The 20,530-nt window shown below is 41.1% G+C and overlaps 1 protein-coding gene across 2 annotated transcripts in view; it reads left to right on the forward strand.

Moving 5' to 3' along the window:
* Positions 1-3,513: 3,513 nt before the first annotated feature.
* Positions 3,514-20,530, forward strand: part of MATCAP2 (microtubule associated tyrosine carboxypeptidase 2) — a 33,479-nt gene continuing 16,462 nt past the window's right edge. For both annotated transcript variants that reach the window (XR_010069886.1, XM_063325501.1), the window contains exons 1-2: positions 3,514-3,736; positions 11,317-11,999. Coding sequence is in view for 1 of the 2 variants with exons in the window: in XM_063325501.1 (XP_063181571.1) it covers positions 3,712-3,736; positions 11,317-11,999 (708 nt within the window). In the remaining variant the exon portion in view is untranslated. The remainder of the gene's footprint in view (positions 3,737-11,316; positions 12,000-20,530) is intronic.

A 20,530-nucleotide genomic window follows, 5' to 3' on the forward strand; every position in this document is an offset into this window, starting at 1 on the left:
CAGACAGCAACGTTAGACATTTCTGGAGTTTCTAGAACGAAAATGGCTGGAAGGACGGTCAGTTGGAGTCACTTGGTCAATGAAGTTGTTCAGTCAGCCAGCTAAGAGGCATTAAGTCAGGGAGGGGAGGCTAACCTTGCCATTCTGATAGCCCTGAAGCTGTGCCAAATTAGGCAGAGTTAGTTAAGGACTCTCGTTCTCAGCTTTCCTAGTTCCTCAGAAATTCCTTCTTGTCAGCACAGAGAAATGGAAGAAAGATGGTGTGAATATGGGGGAGGAACCAAATTAAATCGACAGTAAAACAAGTGTTTGTATATATACGTATATGCATATTTTAAATACAAATGCACATATACACAAATATATTTATATATACATGTGTGTGTGTTTGAATTTTGCAGTGTTAGGTTGTGACAGATGTAGAAATCAATAAAATGTATCGCTGCTCCAGACTCTATATGCTGCAGAGCTTATTGATGCTAATGTTTCTGTAAAGATACTCTTCTGCATGCAAAACATTGCAGTATTTTTGACCAGGTAAATCTGAAATTATCTCTGGAAGTAATGTTATGTTGAAGCTGAAATACAAGATGCACGTCAGCTTTAATTCTGCCTCCTAACAATGGGTAAGTGATACCAAGATATAGATCTATCTGTATTGTGGAACTGTGTTATTTAAGCTGTAATCCACAGTGTGTCTCATGTAAACCTTACCATTTGTCCCCATGTCCCCTCACCTCGCTGCAATGCCATCCATGCCAGCTGCACTGACAGCCTCCAGGAATTTTTCCATGAAAGAGGAGCTCCTCCTTTTTCCCACTGCCCATCCAGACAGACTTGCAAGCTAAGACACCTTTGAGTTCAGAACTGTTAGACGTATATTGAATATATATATAGTATTTTATATATAAGCATTTAGATGCTTAGTAATGTTTTTCTTGACTGAGCTTTCTATGTTACGCTTTTAATCAACAAATGTGACAAAGCTTGCTCAGAGCCAAAGCAGCAAACGGGCAGGTGGCCTTTTAGCATCCCTCCTCCATGCCTTCTGCTACTGCCTTTGGCATCCTCCTGCTAGAGCCAGGAGCTAGCATGACCTAAAAAAACCTTCAAGCCACCCTGCAAAGGAAAGAGGCTGGCAGGAAGAGACAAAAAAAGGCACGGGCAGCAGATTCAGGGGTGACTGAATACCAAGTGCTCGGTGAAAAAGGACTCTCAGACACCAGGGAGAAGTGGGCAGGAGATGAGGAACATGGAGAGAAGGCATCCACCAGAGGGAGGAAGGAGGGGGGACAGATGTGTAAAATAAACATCAAAAGCTGGAGTTACTGATTTCATTGCTATGGCTTCCAGGCATGTATGAAGTATCATCCTGAAGAAGATAATTTAGGGTCTACATAGCAAAACCATTGGGGGTTATGGTAAAATGGTACACTGACTTTACAACGTAGCAACCCTCTATCATTTCTTCATCTGCTGCGCTGATTATTTGCAATGCCTGCACTGTTTCACTGTTTTGGGATTTTTTTCTGTAGTTACCATGCATCACAAGCAAATTCTAACCCATTAGTCATAGCTTTGTCTCTCTAAATTTAAAAGTGTTTATTCAGTTCCTGCTATTTGAAATTTGGAGACAAGCCTGCGGGTTCTAGATACAACAGTGTTAGCAAAGTACTTTAGAGGGTATTTTAGGTTAAACTTAGACATGTTGACAGAGCATATATCTTCTCTGTTCCTCAAAGAATTCAAGTTAAAAGGGACATCAAATTTGTCAGCTAGGTAGAAGTGTGTTTCAGCACTAGCTCTTCATTAGCAGACTGAGAAAAATGACACCTCAGTCTTTTCATAGCTGGTCTTAAAAGTGCCTGTCTCTGACTGTTTGTGAGACAGTAGTAAATAAAACGAAAATATGTGCTTTAAACTCTTTTTTAAAAAAATAATAATTATTGCCTGTGAAGAGTGATATGAAAGCAGAGAGAACTATCTGATCAGTGTCTGCTCAGTCGCGTGATTGCATACATGCAAGTGTCTACAAGAAGGATTAATGAAGTTCAGTAAAACTTTTCCAGGTAGGACATGGAAAGGCGTTCTCAGAAACATCAATGAGGTGTGACCTGTGGACTTTCCATCCCTGCTTATGCGATGATACAAACAGATCTCATACCTTATAGGAAGATGTTATGGAGAGAATCAATGTGTACAGTGCATTGCAAGCATGAATTTATTGATGGGAGGGAACGTGGCACGCATTTAAGCTATTCAACCAAAGCAGCACACAACTTCCCAGCTCTCCTCTCCCTGGCAGATGACTACATTTGCATAGAATCGTTCTGGTTGGAAGAGACCTTTAAGATCAAGTGCAACCATTAACGTAGCACTGCCAAGTTACCGCTAAACCATGATCTTAAGCACCACATCCACAGGTCTTTGAAATACCTCCAGGGATGGTGGTTCAACCACTTCCCTAGGCAGCCTGTTCTAATGTCTGATAACCCTTTCGGCGAAGAAGTTTTTCCTAATATCCATCCTAGATCTCCCCTGGCACACCTTGAGGCCATTTCCTCTTGTCCTATCACCTGTTACTTGGGAGAAGAGACCAACCCCCACCTCACTACAACCTCCTTAATGTATGTTGAGCACTATTGTGCTGTTAAGTCACTTTAAATTACTTTCTCCCTTAAGCATTGACCATTTAGAAAAGTAAATGCACTAACATACTAAAATGCATTCTTGTGTAATCTGACTTCAGTAAAGCCCTTAACTCTGCACGAAGAGTAGAAAATCTTCCTGTACCATGCCTATGTTAATTGGTTACACAACTGTAATCGCAACGGTAGAGTAACTTGTTCCTATTTGATATTCAATAGGCATTTTAAATCATGCAGATTACGTTTCAAGGAGTCAAAGGTTTCACAAGCAAAGCAACAGATTGCACAACAAGTAAAGCAAGAAAAGGGTGCAATATAAAGTCTCTCTTCTGCTTTAAATTCTATGTATTGCTTATGAATCAAAATTCTCGGTTACTAAAACCTAGTTATTGCCCCAAACCATTGCTCTGATGCAATTCCTCTTTAGGAAGAGGCGACGGCCCCTTGTCGTGCTCTCCCCGGGTGGCACATACCCTGCTGAGCACCCTTGTCCCACCAGTCCTTTCTCTGCCAGCCTCAGGCCCAGCTGATCATTATCAATCATACCAATTACTATCAACTACAGCAATGATGACAGTCGATTATTATCAACCTACTGCCGCGCAGTCGCTGGATTCAATGCAAGTGATGCCTGCTAAACGCTGGAAACCCCTCAATGCTGCTGGCACCTCCCGCCAAGCCGTGCCGGTGTGATGAAGCGTGTGGGTGCCCGCCCCGCCGGCGGCCATCCCGGGACACCGGCGGGGCCGCCCCGCCCCCTGTACTACAACTCCCAGGATGCACTTTCCCCCGCGCCTTGGCCGGGCCAGCGCTCGGGCGCCGCAGGGCATGCCGGGACATGTAGTCCGCAGGGCCGGGCGGGCGCTGCACTCCTGCCAGCCGGGCTCCCTCGGCCGCGGCGGGGCCGGGCCGGCTCCGGTGAGGCGTCGAGGCCGGCGTCGGTAGCTGCCTCCTTCCCCGCCTCCCCTCAGGGCTCCCCGCCCAGGAGGCGGGAGCCCGCCGCCCGCTTCAGCCCAGCCCGCCGCGGAGGGGCGAAGCCAGCGACGCCGCCCGGCGGAGCACCATGCTGGAGTCCATCCGTGTCACCGGTGAGTACCGCTCCCGGGGCGGCGGCCTGAGGTGGTAGCGGCGAGGCGAGGGGCCTGGGGCGGCGGCGGGAGGGCACAGCGGGGCCGCTTTCCCCGCCGCCCTCCACAGCGCCTGCGGGACCCCGCGGCCGGCGCCCACGGCTGCTCCCGGCGGGGAAGAAAAATCACGCGAGGAGGAGCCGGGGGGTTTCGGTGAGCCTGCTGCTCCGCGGGGGCGGGGGGAAGGCGCTTCGCTCGAGGAGGGGCGGCGAAGCGGGAGTCCCCTCGGGGGGCGCGGGCCGTGTCCCCTTCCAGCGACAGCGGGGAGGTGGCATCTGCCCGCCCTTCGGCACGGCGAGGGACAGGGCATGCGAACAAACACGCTAATAAAAAATATTACTGATTACCTCTATGTCTTTCACTCTTCGGGCTCTCCTCTATGCCGTATTGTCAGAGAACTTTACGAATCTTTATAATATGTATATATAAAAACCCCTATACTATGACTATATAACCATAACGTGGAATGGTTTTGTGTGGTCTCAAAAAGTTTTACCTTCAGTTCTGCATATATGTGATACGCAGGAAAATCTGCAGAACAGTTGCTGCCGCAAAACAAATTTTTTCACTCGGATGTTTTCCGTGTTTAAATTTGACATTTTGTGTGTCATTTTTTCAGGTGCTTCAAGCCAAACCTATCTAGAAGAGGTCTGGATGAGGTGTCTTAGTGATCCCTCATACAATACTGCTACAATCATAATTAAGATTTCTTACAGCAACACTTTCTCTGTGTAGTGTATATGCCATTCCATCTGTGTGTGGATATAAACTGAAAGAGGGGAGATTTAAGATTAGACATTAGGAAGAAATTTTTCACTATGAGGGTGACAAGACACTAGAACAGGTTGCCCAGGGAAGTTGTGGATGCCCCATCCCTGGAGGTGTTCAAGACCAGGCTGGATGGGGCTTTGAGCAGCCTGGGCTAGTGGGAGGTGTCCCTGCCCATGGCAGGGGGGTTGGAACTAGGTGATCTTTAAGGTCTCTTCCAACCCAAACCATTCTGTGATTCTATATGAGTAGGGTGTTACTTCTGGTAACGGGTATGGAAATAAAGTTCACGGAACTAGACAGAGCATCCCTAGGTATGTACAAGAGGAACCGTCATGTTAAAGGATTAAGATTTCTTAAGAGGAAAGATAGTTATTTTGGGTCCATGCCCCTCAGGCAAGTATTCCTGAGCACATCTGTGCTGCAGTAGAGCGAGCTAGAGATCTGCTTGGATGGAAGTCTCATCCTGTGCAGGTCTGTCTATAAATCAGTAATCAGTTGTGCGATTATAACCTGACTCTATTAAATCAATGGGAGTTTGTTGCTTGATTTCATTAGGGCCAAGTCTTCACTTTTACTGATTATTACTGTGCCCATATAATTTAATTTGAAGAGCCTAAATTTGGAGTCAGTTACATAATATCATATTTCAGTGTAGAAACATGCATGCAAGAAACTGCTTGCAAGTCAGTTCATACTTTTTTTTTTTTTTTTTTTAGGTAGAAAGAGTACATCTTAAGTATCATTGCAATTTTAAAGAAGAAAAATCAAACTGCACAGTCTAAAGTCATGCCAATGAATCCTGTAAATGCTGGATATGTGGGAGCATTATTTACAAACACTGGCAGTTAATGAATCAGACATACAGGTCGGCTCTTGGTTTTGGAGCTCAGAATTAGAGTTGAATAACAGATACACTGTTACAGAAGGAAAGAAAATGTGTGGATATTTTGGAAAAAAAAAAAATTTCTTATGTTACATGTCAAAGTTCCCAACATTGTATGAGCTCTAATTAATAACTAACTTACTGTGAAAATAAAAAATAGCTCAGTGCCGGTCTTTTTACAGGAGCACGCTGACTAATTCTACAGCAAATACATTTTCAGTCATTATAGACAGGGCTTCTAGCGCTGTCTAGTTCAAGTTGCCTGAACGCTGTCTGTTCAGAACTTGAGTGTTTGTAAAAATTAAAGGTGTTTATAGTGGTGAAAAAAATATACTACAGGATTATGCTCAGCTTCTGTTACTCCACAAACATAAGCCTGTAGTATTTGAAAGGCAGTGGAACGTTATAGATTCATATATAACACTCTCCATTGCCCACTTGTTGTGGAATATTCTTTCTACAGCCCTTTCAGAAGGCTAGAGCCTATAAACTACAAATAGTTATTAATCTACTCCTATTACCCAATTATGGAAGGTAAGAGTTTTCTTTGTAATATAATTGTACATTTGCAAAATATGTCAAAGGAAGGCTCTTACTTATCGCAGCCGTATATTTTCTTCTCATCTTTCACTTTCAAACATCACTATTTTCTTATTACTTGTAGACAGATCACATACATTCTTTGCACTTCTATACATTTGAAAATTCAAGTCAGGCTGTTTGTTTCTGATTTTGAACAAAAAGAAATTCAGGCGTGTTCTAAAATGGTAATGCTGAACTGAAAACCAAAAGCAGCGGCTCAGATGATTACATTTCTAGGATAAGAGGAACTGCTCCAAGAACATCTTTGCTAAGCACCTTAAGAACCATGCCTGCAGTTCGGAAAGGATTTGTCCATTACACATGTATAACCTGAGTGACAGCTGCTCAAAAACCACAGGAGCTCTCTACTTTTTTTAGAACAAGGCTAGCTGGGCAGAGAGGGATCTGTAGCCACAAATATCTATCACTATTAGCCTCTTTCCACCTACGGAACAGGTATTTAAGAAGCTGCTTGGATAGCAGCTACCCAGTAGCCTAGAGAAAGGTTTTTCTACAACACTCTCCAAAGTCTGAAAAAATTCTTACATTGGGCTTTTACTACACATATTATTAATATAATAAAAAATTTTCTCAACACATCAATTTCTAAAGGATGGAAACCAATAGCGTAACCTACTCCCTGAATTTAACATAAAATGTAATATTTTTTCCAACGAATAGCCTCTGAGAAGATTAGGCAATGCCTGCGAGGCTACAAGATTCAAAGCTAGCAGCTGGGGTGCAACTTACACGCAGAAAGTATTTCATTAGTGCAGCATTATAATGAGATTCATGGTTCCCACACATCCTCTGTTAACAGTCCTGGGGTACATCCCTTCTCCAGTACTGATGTGACACTCCTGGGAATAGCTGCATGCATATAGATGAAGTTACACAGGAGTAAAACTCCCCTGTTGACAAAAATCAAGCCTGTGTTATTTTGTGGCATTCTGTGACATGTGCTACATTTGTACCTGCAGGAGGGAGTAAGTCCAGTACGGAATTCCAGCAGATATCTTAAAAACAATGGGATTTTGGCTAGTGCATGACCCTCTTTCCCCCTCTCATGTGAGATCCTTTAGGCAGACAGGGCAGCTGCCTTTGTCTGTCTGTCCTGCTAACCCACCTTATGGGGTAGCAGAAACCAAACACAGGTGCTCCAAAGAAGGGCAAGAGGTCGACTCTGGCACAAGACAGACCAAGTTTCCATTGAAACAGGAGGGTTTTCTATCCTTTGGTACCCCCTAATGATGCCAAAATGGGGAGAGGCAGCTCTTCTGCCCCCTCCCTCCTCCTTGCTTCTTTCTACATCATCACCTTCCACTCCAAACCTGGCAGATTGTTTCATTTAGTAATTCACCAGCGTCTCTACAACCCATGTTTTTATCACTATGTTCTTTCAGAGAGGAGAAAAAAAAAATAAATAAATGGAAGTAAACACAGCGGGAAGTCTTGCTGGGAGAGACTACGCTAGGTTTTTTGTGTGTGTTTTTTTGTTCTGGTTTTTTTTTTTTGGGGGGTTTTTTTTTGGGTTTTTTTTGTTGGTTTTTTTTTTAAATTGTCGAAGGACTTGGGGCTTTGTGACTGAGCATTTGGAAGCGAGAGCAATGAAGATGCTCTGTACGTAAATTACATGTTTTTAGGGAGGTTCCCAAAGGTAACTGGAGGCTTGGGCATGTGTTCTTTGACAGTTTTCTGTCTGCTGAAAAAAAAAAAAAAAAAAAAAAAAATCAAAATATGCAAAGTTAGGAAATTAAAATTTGTAATTCTCAGAACACATGTAAGGTGAATGAGATACAAAAGATAAAACCTATGTGATATGTAGTATGATATGCAGGGTACACTTATGCCCTAGTACGGTAATTTTTAATTTGCCTTTTTCAGACCTTTTAGAATTAATCTGTTGACATCTGCCCTAGGGTATCCAGAGTTTAAAAGCTGGGAATCACTGCTAGCCAATCTCTGTAATTAACGTGGGTTGATAATCCATTCTCTGACTGGCTACTTTACGGCAATATGGTATCGAAATATATCGAAAACATAGCAAAATGTTTTTGAAACACTGAAACACATTTTCAGAATGCAGGCTGAGCGATGAACTAGTTTTATATTCAGAATACTAAACCACTGTTGCAATCACCAGACATTGCTAACCCTTGGAAAATCTTGGATACAGTTTAGTAAGTTGAGTTTCCTAGAAGGCAGTGCATTTTTATTTTGATTGATGCTGTCTGATTTACAGATGTAAGGGAGTTTAAAATGATAACTATTACAGATTTAAAAAATGTACTGGAGAAAGAACTTTAAAATTTGGTGTTTTGCAACATGATTTTGATGTTGTCTCAAACATTTTCTTGTTTATTTTGTAAAACAACAATGTTCACAGGACCAATCAAAATATTTAGAAAGGCAGTTAAATGCCTTCTGTGAAAACTACACTATCATCTAATATAATCTTTCAAATCTGCTGGATTATTTGTTGATTCTAGGTTTCCAGCACAAATATGCATCAAACAGCATCCTTCCTCAGTCAGAAGAAAATTAAGGACACCCACACTTAATTTGGCAGCTGAAAAAAATCACTTTGCTATGAGATTGCACATATAAAGTAACTACAGTTGTGGGGACAACTATTTTTGATATCAACCATGTGCACGTGAAACCTGCCAGTGCATGTTCAGCACTCAGTCACCATTTGTGACTCTCTTGCAGGAGAATTCTGACTTGTGATGTTCAGACATTATCTAGATATAAATGCATTGATTACTGGCCAGCTACACTACTTAGGCTCGGAAAGCTCACTGTCATGAGTTTTTTTGGTATTGGATTGATACAAGAGCTTGGGAGGATTTTTTTAAGGTCATTTTGAATTATTTCTTTGAATTCTGTTTCTGGTTTTGGGGGGTTTTTTGTTTTTCTTTTCTATTTATCACTTCTGAGATGCACATGTGGTATTAACTCAAAGTATTCCCTGCGTAGTAGCAATTTAAGCCTTCTCTTCTCTTTGTGGCTTTTGAGAATTGATTAGTAGAGAAGGTGAAGCATTACCACCGCTAGCATTACATTATTATCTCTTGTCTGCATTTTAAGTAGCAGCTCTTGAATTTCCAACTTTAATTTTGTCTACACAAGCAAAGTCACATGCTCAGAAATGTAATATTTCTGTGTTCAGACATTCTGGAAACCTCACTTTTCATTTATCCTTCTTAAAAGTAAGGATTCTCATACTGTAATACTTGGTACAGGCTTGAAGTCCATCTTAAATACTTGCCAGAAAATATGTTCGAGGTGTCGTCTTACTCTGTTGCCCAAATGCCTCTTTTTATAGCAGTTGTTTGTAGATAGGTGTACACATAAATGAATGCCCACTGCACGGTATCCTGGCTGAATATTTGATGTTGTTTGCCTTGCGATGGGAACTGTGGTTCCCCACCACTACAGCTCAAGAAGATAAGCCGGGTAGGCAAGCTGTCACCTATGCGATGAGAATGATCTGACAGAACATGAAGAAGAATGCCAAGGAGGGCATTGCTGCACCAAGCACGGAAAGAGGATTCACAAACTTACTGTGAAACAGAAGCTGAGCGCGCATAAGATACACGTGTTTTAGTGGAGGAGAATAATCTCATGCTTCTACCTGTCTCTTTCCCGTGGAGGGAACACCCAGGCTGCAGATTTCCCATCGTACATTCACGCAAATGGGACCTCTGTCTTTTTGCTTTTTAGAACAGCCTCTTCATGAGAGTCAAGGAACACAGATTGACAGAGGTCCAGCAGCATGAAATATATTGTCACGGTGCTTATGTTGGGAGGAAAACCTAATTTTACTGTGAAAATTAAGTTGAAATCAAACAACTATCGATTTTTTTTCCCCTTGGAGGCATTTAATGATCTCTTGCTAATGTTCCATTCAGAGTATAATTACTGTATGTAAAGTAATTACAGCTCAGCTATGTATAACTGTGGGCTGAAGCTCAAATCCCTTTTGCAGGCTTTAATCAAGCTCCAGCCATATCTCCTGTTCTGTGAATCCTTTCATTTTAGTTGCAAAAGGAGGAAGCATTTCTCTGTGGAAAGACTGATTTGTGCCCTTCCTTTCAGCTCACCTGATGTTCCAGGATGAGCTGGTTGGTGAGAGAAGGGGATGGTTAGAACCAGTGAAGAGAGGCCACTTCTCTATAACAAGCCAGCACAAATGTTAAAAACAGTTTTAATCCTCAATGGCTTTTCCATGTGGCTCCTCTGCATCAGGGATCTGTCTCCCCTGAAGGCTATGCCACGAGTCAGAGCAAGAAAGGAAGGAACCTTATTCGCTAAAGGAACCTTATTCGCTAAAGGAACCTTATTCGCTAAAGGAACCTTATTCGCTAAAGGAACCTTATTCGCTAAAGGAACCTTATTCGCTAAAGGAACCTTATTCGCTAAAGGAACCTTATTCGCTAAAGGAACCTTATTCGCTAAAGGAACCTTATTCGCTTCTTGCATTCACTTTAGTTTACAATGTTCCTTCTCAAGTGTTTTCTTAAAGCCAGCTGTTATTGTAGAACAGCTTCGAGTAGATGAAATGATAGCGGGATCTTAAGGATTCATAGAGGTGTGTTTGTAACTAGCTGATCTCTCTTCTCTCTCCTCTTTAAATATAGCTTACTGTCTGTATTAAGAAGGAATATGTGAAACTGAAGTCTTTTAACCTTATGTTACTGTTCATATGGTGTTTTAAATTGTTGACGGTGGCCGGCCCATTCCAGTGTTCTCATCCTTTCCAAGAGTAAGTCCTGTGAATCAGGTTTTGCAGATGAGACCACACCAGACTGTTTAAATCACAGCACAGATCCCTGTGGGACTTCACTGTAAATACTGCTTATATACTTCTATATAGTTTCCTAATTTTTAAGTTACGCTTTATCCATACAGAAAGAATTCCTTGCATGTTAAAGATCAATCAGATTTTGCTCAAAAATAAAAATCTGTTAGTGTAACAGTAAACATTCATGGAGTCCTGCATAGAGTCTTGTTTTAAACAAATTAGTTTGTAGCTGAAAACAGTGCACTTGTGCATGGAGATGCAAGCATAAAATACTTGCTTAACTAGATCTTACAAGTCGCAGTCTAATTGTTCAAAAGCGATGTACAAACACAATTTCCGGCTATGTCCAGAAGTCAAGATTAACTTGATGTGACTGCAGTTAAGACAAATTCTGTGTTTCATTTATTAGTTTTGAGTCCTTAAGATTAGTATTGCTGTGTGAAACAATCAAATTTGTCCTCATCTTTTTTTTTTTTCCCCCCCTCTCTTTCAATGCAGAAAAACTTCACTGGCCTAAGACAGAGCTTTCTAAGAAATCAATCCTGAGTCCAGAAGAACATAAGCTGAACATTAATAATGAAAACAGCCTCCAGCACCCACCTTCTGGGATCCTTAAGGACATTTTCACAACAGGAACCAGTAGCTACAATGTCCTTCTGCAGAGCAAAGAGGAGAAAAAACACCACCCTCAAAAGCAGCCATCTGCCCACCACAAGAAACACAGAAAAACTACAACGGGTTCTACCACCTCGCGAAGCAACGAGCACCGCAAAATCAAAGTCCCGCTCCCCTTGCTGAGCGGCGGGTGGTACTGCACAAACAGACAGTCCCCCATCATCGTCACCAGCCCGGTGTCTACTGGCATGAAGTTTACAAACAGTATGTCAGTTGCAGAGAGCAGCGTAGGACTGCCATCTCGACCCAAAAGTCGAACTAAGCGGCATTTTAATCTGACAAAGCCAAAGCAATCCCAGACCTCAAAAAGCCATGGAAAAGAAGGTGATGTCTCTGGCCGAAAACTCTGTTTACTGACTGCAATCAAGCCTTCCAATGTGGAGAAAGAGAAGATGAAATTCTTCAATTCAGATTTCACATACAATCCTCAATTTGAATACGAAAACCCTGCTCTGCCAAATGTGTTAGCTAAGCACAGCCATGCATCTGACAGATTTCTTAAGCAGGTAGTTACATTTTTTCCCTCCTTTTCCACTGATTCGTTTTTCCTACACCTATTAAGGCAGTATTTGGGTTTGCTCCTAGCAAGTTTTTTCTCCTTATCATGCTTCCCTACTGTTTGAAAAGTGCATCAAAGGTCAGAATACAACAGTAAAACTGAAAGAAAATCTTTTTTTTAATTAAAAAATGAAAGCCTGCCTAATATTTACAGGATTCTATAGGATAAAAGCACAGTTCCTTATAGCTGGGTTTACATGAAAAATAATTTAAGGCAAGAAAGCTTTTTAGGCAATGAAGCAGAGTCCAATACAGGAAAAATTCAATGCCTAAATAGGCTTTAATAAACGGATGGAAAAAAACAGTGTAGAAATCCCACCAATCCTCTTGGTGACACAGGGATTGGGAGGAGATAGCAATTATTTGAGGTCATGGTTATTGGATAAGCATATGTTGATGTTCCTTATTTTAATCAACTTTGCAAGGATATTTGCATATACATTAGGCTCAATCAAGCAGCAGACAAACTCCATTCCAGAGAGGGGTAAAATTTAAAAAGACAGGCCTGCTCCCCTGCAGCGTACCGCCTGCCCCCTCCCCTGCCTTTTTTATTTTTATTTTTTTTTTTCATAATATGCAGCCACACTGGTAACATAGCTGCAGGCATTCCCATTCTGTGTAACTACCCTGGCTTCCTACCTGTCTTTGAGTTACAAAAAACCCCAAAACCAACAAGAACAACAAAAACCTTGCTTTCAACTGGGACCTAAGTGGCAGAAACCACTGCTTATCTACATAATAACAGAACTAGTCCTCTTCCCACTTTTGCTGTTTTAAAATAGTTTAGAAATATCTTATTTAAGTCTGACAAGCTTTTCTAAATAGAGCATCTCATGTTTCAACTGATACTTAACTTGGGAAGAGATTCTGCTGTTCTATGAGTTTCACTTTTGTGATATGAATATTTCACTTAAAAACCCCCAAAAATTCCTAGTGAAAAAGATACATGAATTAAAGTACCATGGATTCTAATAACTGACCCTTGGCTTGTGCAGGGTCTGACTCCACACCCCCGCAAAAGAACGCACATAGATTTTACTACCCATTAAATCATTGTATTGTAAGGCTTGGTCTGCATTTTCATATTAAAAATATCTATATATTTTAAAAACTCAGTAGCTCGATTTTCATTAGGAGTTTATTTCCGTATGAGAACAGCTGTTCTGTTTTTAAAATCAGCTTCCATACTTCTAAACAACCAACTAAATCATACTGACACCAAAGAAAACTACTCCTTGACTAGAGCTCTTCAGCAAGTTTTCCTTTTACTTTCTTGTAGCAATATTAGCAACATTAATCATAGATTACAGGAAATCAACAATAACTAATTTGCCAAACTGAATTCAGTACAAATTATTCCTTTCCGTATGAGGTAGCAGAGCCTTAAAAAATATTTGATGCCTGATGATTTTACAAAGCAGGTTTGTCATCGATTTACCCTTCTTTTAATAAGAAAACCCACACCTAAATAACAAATGATTCCTCAATATTATTCCGATTTGTAACTCTACCTTTTTTCATTTACATAGGAAGCATGGGAAAATAAAGGCTTTATAAAAAGCAGTGAAGGATTTAATATTCAATGAAGTATGATATTTCTGAAACTTACCAAGGAGGATATAAATTGTTTCATAAGATTTATTTTAAGTTACAGAAATTCTTAGCAAGAAAAGCATTTCTTCAAAATTCAGCTCCTAAAAACACTGAACAACGATATCTTGCACTTCGCATAAATGACCAAAAAAGCAGCTTTGACACAACTCCAAGCCCAGCAGGTGGCACTCTCTCTTTTTTATCTACAACTAGCTTTAGGAATTTTCATCTCTACACAAATTTGAATTTCATTTCATGCAAATTTACTATCCAGAAAAAGCAGCATTAATCAAACTTTCAATCAGCAAATATTCTATGAGCACTTACTTTTTTTTTCCCCCCAATGAAGATTTTACTTGTCAGAAGAAACACGTAGGTATCTTATAGGAAGTGTTAAATTTAGGAAAGATGATTTCAGTTGCAAAAAAAGTACTCACAGTGTCAAGATTCAGGTCTGCAGTAAAAACACAACTGAGTGTAGTCATCCTTTTTCCTGCAACAAGGATAAATTCAAATTATTTTTTTTTTTTAAACATTTCTGGCTTTCATTTGTTGTACTTATTTTAGGAAGCTTTCTGTGAACAGAAATGGAATTATTCCTATTTTATTCTATAAAATGTGCTTACAGCAACTTACACTTGCTGGGTCTTCTATGACCAACATCTCTGTAAAAACAGCTTTTTACTGACAGAACTCACTAATTTTATAGGGGGCTTTTAGGATACTTCAGTGAAATGAGCTCAAAACCTGGCATTTCAGGATTTTAGAGAGTTCTTAATAATTTCAAAAATGTTTTTACCCACAGCTGTGCATAACCTGGTAGACCATTACAACAGATTGTGTTTTCTTTTTGCCCTTTCTGCTTTTGTGCACGTCTGTGGAATTGGTTAATACAGCATTACTGCAACACATCTGGGACAAATCACACCCTGTCATTTTGATATTATTTTTTTTTTAAAGGCAAAGAACACTACGGATTTGCAAACTATTAACACAGCAATGCTGCAGTGGGGAATGCACAGGTTCAGGAGCACCCACTTCATGCCCAGGCCTCTGGTGGGGCGTGATTTTAAACCTTGGGCACAGCCCAACACTTTTATCAATTGACTTTTGACAGACTTAGAGTCAACATTTTTGAATTACTAATACATTTGAAAACAATATTTTTAATGTCTCTTTCCTCATACTTTGCTCTTTGTTTCCTCTCTACTTTATCTTGTTTCCTTCATAATAAGGTTCTTTCATGACTCACACAATACGTGCTTTTAGGGAAGAGAGCTTGAGAATAAAAAATAGCATGCAGACTTGCAGCTTTTCACATTGATTGACATGTCTAATATTACAGAAATTAATTGTCTTATTGCTGTGTTTCAAGGTCAGTGCAGCAACTGTGTGCTTTAAGTGCTATGAAAGTTTTCTTATTAGCACTCCTTCTGGCCCAGCCTACTTGTCCTTCATTGTTAAGTTTTCTTAACACTTAAAGTGTTTGTTATTCTTGCACAGATGCTAGAGGTGGCAATACTTCGCTAGTAGCAATTGTCCCCAGTGTTGCAGAGCAGATCACTTAACAGTTGCAATTTGCTGAACTAAAATCAGCAAGGAAGTTGCAACTTCAAGTAGCCTGTATGTTAACACCTATTTCTTTGAATTGTACATGAAGACAGGAAATCTATTTTAGATACATGTATTTTTAAAAAAAAAAATCATTTTGTTGAATGAGTAATCCCTCCCATGAAAGAGTTGTACTCCTTTTCCCTTGTACTCATAAAAAATATAGCACTTTTGAGTTAATAAATAAGTTGTGACACATTGCAAGTGTTTGTATTGCACATCTTTTAAGTCATTAATACAACTAGCCTACAATTAGCAAATTTATCAGATGTTGGAAAACTAGTTAGGTGGAGCTGGAAGGCTAAACTACATGACATTCAACAATGAGTAACCCTTTGCAATGTCCAGGTGATGTCACCACTTAGGCATGTTGAAGATTCAAGTATGTGTCACTGGCTGTAAATTGTAAAACACCTCATTCTCCACTAGTAACAAACTCCCTCCTAAACTAAGGTTTATAGATAAAGTATGTTAATATATAACACAGAGGACATCAGGCCATCCAAGTAGCATAAGTTCTCAGGGTCCTACAAAAACTTCTCTCTTCTATTAGAGGAAACTCTAGATCACTTCTGGTGATACTACAGTAAGAGCATAGATTTGTTTCAGGACACAGTCTTGTACAAAAGACAAGTGAGTATTAATTTTTAACTCCTTGCAAAGCATTTGAAGAGTTCTTCATTAAAATATTTCTACCAGCTCTAAATCACTACAACGCACTCTTTGTCATGCAAGGAACAAATATGCAAAAGAAAAGCCACTGTAAATACTGAATAAAACCCAAAATACTACAGACCAAATAGACTAGCCCCAAAACTCCACCCTTACCTCTCTCCTTCCTTTCCACTTGACCCCAAAAAGCAAAGGCAGCCACCATTTTATGGCTGTTGATTAAACTAACAAGTTCCATCTGGTACAGCTTCGTGTTACCAAAGGATACAGCTGGGAAGTTTTTCCCCTCAGCAAATAAGCTATGCAGGGAGGAGAGCAATGCTGCCTGCAAGCCATGGTGCCTGCAAGCCTTGTCTGTTTTGCAAATCCTAACAGAAACTGTGAACCCTGTTGTAGCAGAGCTGCTTCTGAGCATAGGATGAGCTGACTGAACGCAGGGGGCTGACTCCTAGGTCACCGAGCCCATTTTGTAACTTGATTGCCTCAAACAATTCATGAGCATGTCTTATTAGTATGTATATCTACAACACCTCTCAAATAACTAAGCTGTGTTGCTGCACATGGGTGACTTGGGATTCAGAGACCTACTTGGCTGTAAATAATTTGTTTTAAAAAGCCACCACCACCAAAACCTAACTGGAGCCTTGCCTTGCTCTTGTTAGTGCTTCTGTGTCATTACTTTCTTGAGCATCAGCAGAGTTTGCTGTGCAAGGGGACTTGCATTGGGACCGCTGTTTCTTTTGGCACTCTTTGGTAGTGATAAGATGGATTAAACCAGGCCTTTTAGATAGATAATAAGGAAAAGAACAGGAATTACTACTCCTAACCAGTACCGTGGTACAGCCACAAAGTCCTTCTTTTCTTCTGTTTTTTTACCTGTTGCTGAAGGGTTTACAGTTTCACCTCAGGAACTGTGACAGTACCAGTACCTTGCTTTGTGCTGGCCCAGAGACTTGAAAATGAGCTCACAGTTGGATGCTGGAATAGGCAAGAGCTGGCACGCTGGTCCAGATTTTCCCCCTTTCCCAGCAAGTTCTTGCAACACCTGACTTTGAGTCATCTCACCTCAGAGACAGGTGCAGAACCCCAAATGAAGGGCTCCGTGTTGCATTCAGTGCCAGTGATCCAAAACCATCCCAAACCTTTTCCCCTCAGGAACCACCACCACCAGCTGTGGTGGTAGTGTCAAGAAGTATCAAAAACAGCAGCATCACTGGGGATGGGCCCATCTCAGTGCTGGGGTGATCTGCTGCCCCCCAGAGATTTGTGTGCTGATGGCAATGTGTGTGTGTGTGTGAGAGAGAGATGGCTGTCCCTGTTGTTTCAGTGCTTCCAGAGTCACACCTGCCCACATGGAAGGAATTATTGGGACTTCTTCTGTTTTGCTTGAAACAGAGTCAAGGGAGAAGGTGACAGTGGTGAGCACCCTCCTTAGTAATTTTCTAACCAAGAGCATATGTGTTCAGCAATGAGGAGGCTTAAGTTGAATGACTTTCTCAATATGCGTGGGTTCAAACTTGCAACATCTATTTGGAGATGGTTGAACTGCCAGGATTTAAGTTACTCAGCATGGCACATAAGGTAGAGGAGGCACCATTCAGTATCCCACCCTTCCCCTTGAAGCTGCACCAGGTTGAGGTGGAAGAGGCCAGAGTGTGTCTGTGCTTCTTCAGGGGGATGTATCTCTGAAAATTTGCTATTCACCTTGTGCTGTTGACTCAAGTGTCTCACAGCTTTTCGGGAAGAGCCTGAACCAGCTCAGGTAGGGTCGAGGAGGGTGCCTGCAGGCAGGCAGGAGGAGCTAGAACTTGGGCCTCCTGACTCCCAAACTCATACTGCCTCCCTTGGTATGTATAGGTCTCAGCTCCAGGGAGTTTGCTCTAATCGGCGGCCAACCAGAACATTTAATGCATGTTTAGTGCTTATTTTATCACTGTTTGTGGTGATAAGGTGGTTTTAAAAAATACCTGCACTCTGATTAAGGCAGGAGAGTCCCCTCCAATAATACCACCAAACAAACCTACATAAAGCTGCATCTAGCAGTAGTAATGTCTTCATAAACAGCATCAGAACAGAGAACTGGTTAATAAAGTTTATGTACCCTTCTCAAACACCCTTATTTTTGTGAGTGTTCATGTTGAGAAGAAACTGACCCCTTAATCTCAAATGGTTTTGGCAATCCTCTGCTTCATCAAACCTGCTCTCATCCATCCCTATTCGATTGGCCTTGTTTGATTTCCTAGTAGAGATGTAGGCTGTGTTGGATAATTTCTGAAAGATGCCTTAAGATCCCTTAAAATGGAAAGGACCAAATCCTGGCAACTTTTGAAAATAACATCCATCCCTGTATCAGTTCCTGCAGTAAATAACTTTCAGAGTATCTAAAGCCAAACCATTCCACCTATTGCATCTTGCTTCTTCATCTCTCTGTGATTTTTACATAATGCTATGAATTACAACGATTTTTTTTCCCCAAAATGTGTTACTGAGAGGTAGAACTTGCTACAGGATGAGATGGGCAGAAAAGAAAGAGGTTTGAGGAACAAAACATAGTGCTGTTGGGCAGCAAGTCTCTTTAGGAATGGAAACCACTGGTGCACATTCAAAGGAATTTAAGCATCAAAGAATTTAAGTGGGTACTTAATGTGTTTAATCTAATAGACTTAACTGAAATTTAATATCAACAAGTCATGAAGACAAATGTCATGCCAGAAGATTAATTCAGAGAGTTCTTCCTTCAGAGTGAGCAAATTAAGTTAATTAATTTTTCAGAGAAACCAGAAACACCAAACAACTATCAGGTAACATTAATATCTTAAGGATCTGGCACCTTGCAAGGGAAGCTGAAGAACTGCTATCATGAATTACTTAGGCTGCTGGCTGAGAATAAACTTCCTGGGATAGGGGGCTGGCATTTTTAGGTTGCTTCTTTAACCAAGGATTTTGTGTAAGGCAGGAAAATGCCTCAGCATTTGCAGACACTGAAAAACTTATAGAACAGCTGATGTTTTTAGAAGCTAAAAATTCATATATAATTTTTTTAAAAAAAGGAAAAACTCCTGAGAACATATACAAGCTATTAAACAATAACTAGATTTTGATCCTAAATTTTTCTAGCAGCAATTATCATCAGTCTCTAAAAATATTAGGCCCTGCGCGAGGGATTCATGTATTCCTTCTTTTAATACTTAGACACTAACCTTATTTCATTTGTCTGAGGTCATTTTTAAATGACAAGCAATTTTAAGATCTGATTGTTCACAAGAAAAAAATACTATTTACTGCCAGAAAGATATCTCTAATCTCTTTTTATAATCTTTAAGGCCCTGCCACACCTACGCGTTGCTACAAGACCTAATGTATGGGGAAGTTACTGGGAACCAAAATACCATTTACCTCGTAGGTCACCAGTACAGATGTGTAGTTTCCCTTACTCATATTTCTGTGCAATAAGTTAATGGGAGTAATAGTAAAAATAACAGCACTGAACCCCTGTCTAATACCCACAGTAGTGGCTAGGCAAAATGATGCCAGGGCTACACAGTTTGCACCAGATGTGGGTGTACCCTCTATTTTTAATACATTCATCTTGAAAAATATTATTTGTTCTGAAGTTGCAGAAGGACGTTGCAGTTTTCACAGCAGAAGTCCCATCACCTCTTGTCTTTAGAATCATAGACTTGCCTAGGTTGGAAGGGACCTTTCAGATCACTGAGTCCAACCATCAACCTAACTGACAAAACCCATCACTAAACCATATGGCTAAGCACTACATCTACCCATCTTTTAAATACCTCCAGGGATGGTGACTGAACCACTTCCCTGGGCAACCTGTTCTAATCCTTAATAACTCTTTCAGTGTAAAAAATTTTCCTAATATCCAATCTAAACCTCCTCTGGTGCAACTTGAGGCCATTTCCTCTTGTCCCATAGCTGGTTACTTGGGAGAAGAGACCGACCCGCACCTCTCTACACCCTCCTTTCAGGGAGTTGTAGAGAGCAATAAGGTCTCCCCTCGGCCTCCTTTTCTCCAGGCTGAACAACCCCAGCTCCCTCAGCTGCTCCTCATAGAACTTGTTCTCCAGATCCCTCACCGGCTTCATTGTCCTTCTTTGGACCCGCTCCAGCACCTCAATGTCTTTCTTGTAGTGAGGGGCCCAAAATTGGACACAAGTACTCAAGGTGTGGCCTCACCAGTGCCGAGTGCAGGGGGAAGGATTTGTTTTCTCTGCAAATAATGGAGCCAAAGGTCTGCAAGGTGCCTGTTGATTCTCCTGGGAGTTACCCGTTCCAGTGCCGAGTGGGGCTGCATAACGCACAAGGTGGAGCTGCGCTGCTGCCTGTGCCTGTTGCAGTGTTGTGACAGGGAGAGGCAAAGCCAAATGTTTGCGGTGACTCAGGTGGTGGCACGGCATTCCTCTTTTCATGGTACCTCTCTTCAGACATCCTGATGCCAGATCTTAGAAAGAAAACTTGAAAAAAGAAAAAGTAATATGTTCCTTGTTGGTGCCTTTCCTCATAACATCCTCTTCTTACCCATGCTAGCTTCAGCCAGTGCAGGGGCACAGCTGCCCAAATGGGCTGGATCCTGGGAACCAGCCAA

This window comes from Chroicocephalus ridibundus, chromosome 2, assembly GCF_963924245.1.
Source record: "Chroicocephalus ridibundus chromosome 2, bChrRid1.1, whole genome shotgun sequence".
Classification (NCBI taxonomy): Eukaryota; Metazoa; Chordata; class Aves; order Charadriiformes; family Laridae; genus Chroicocephalus; species Chroicocephalus ridibundus.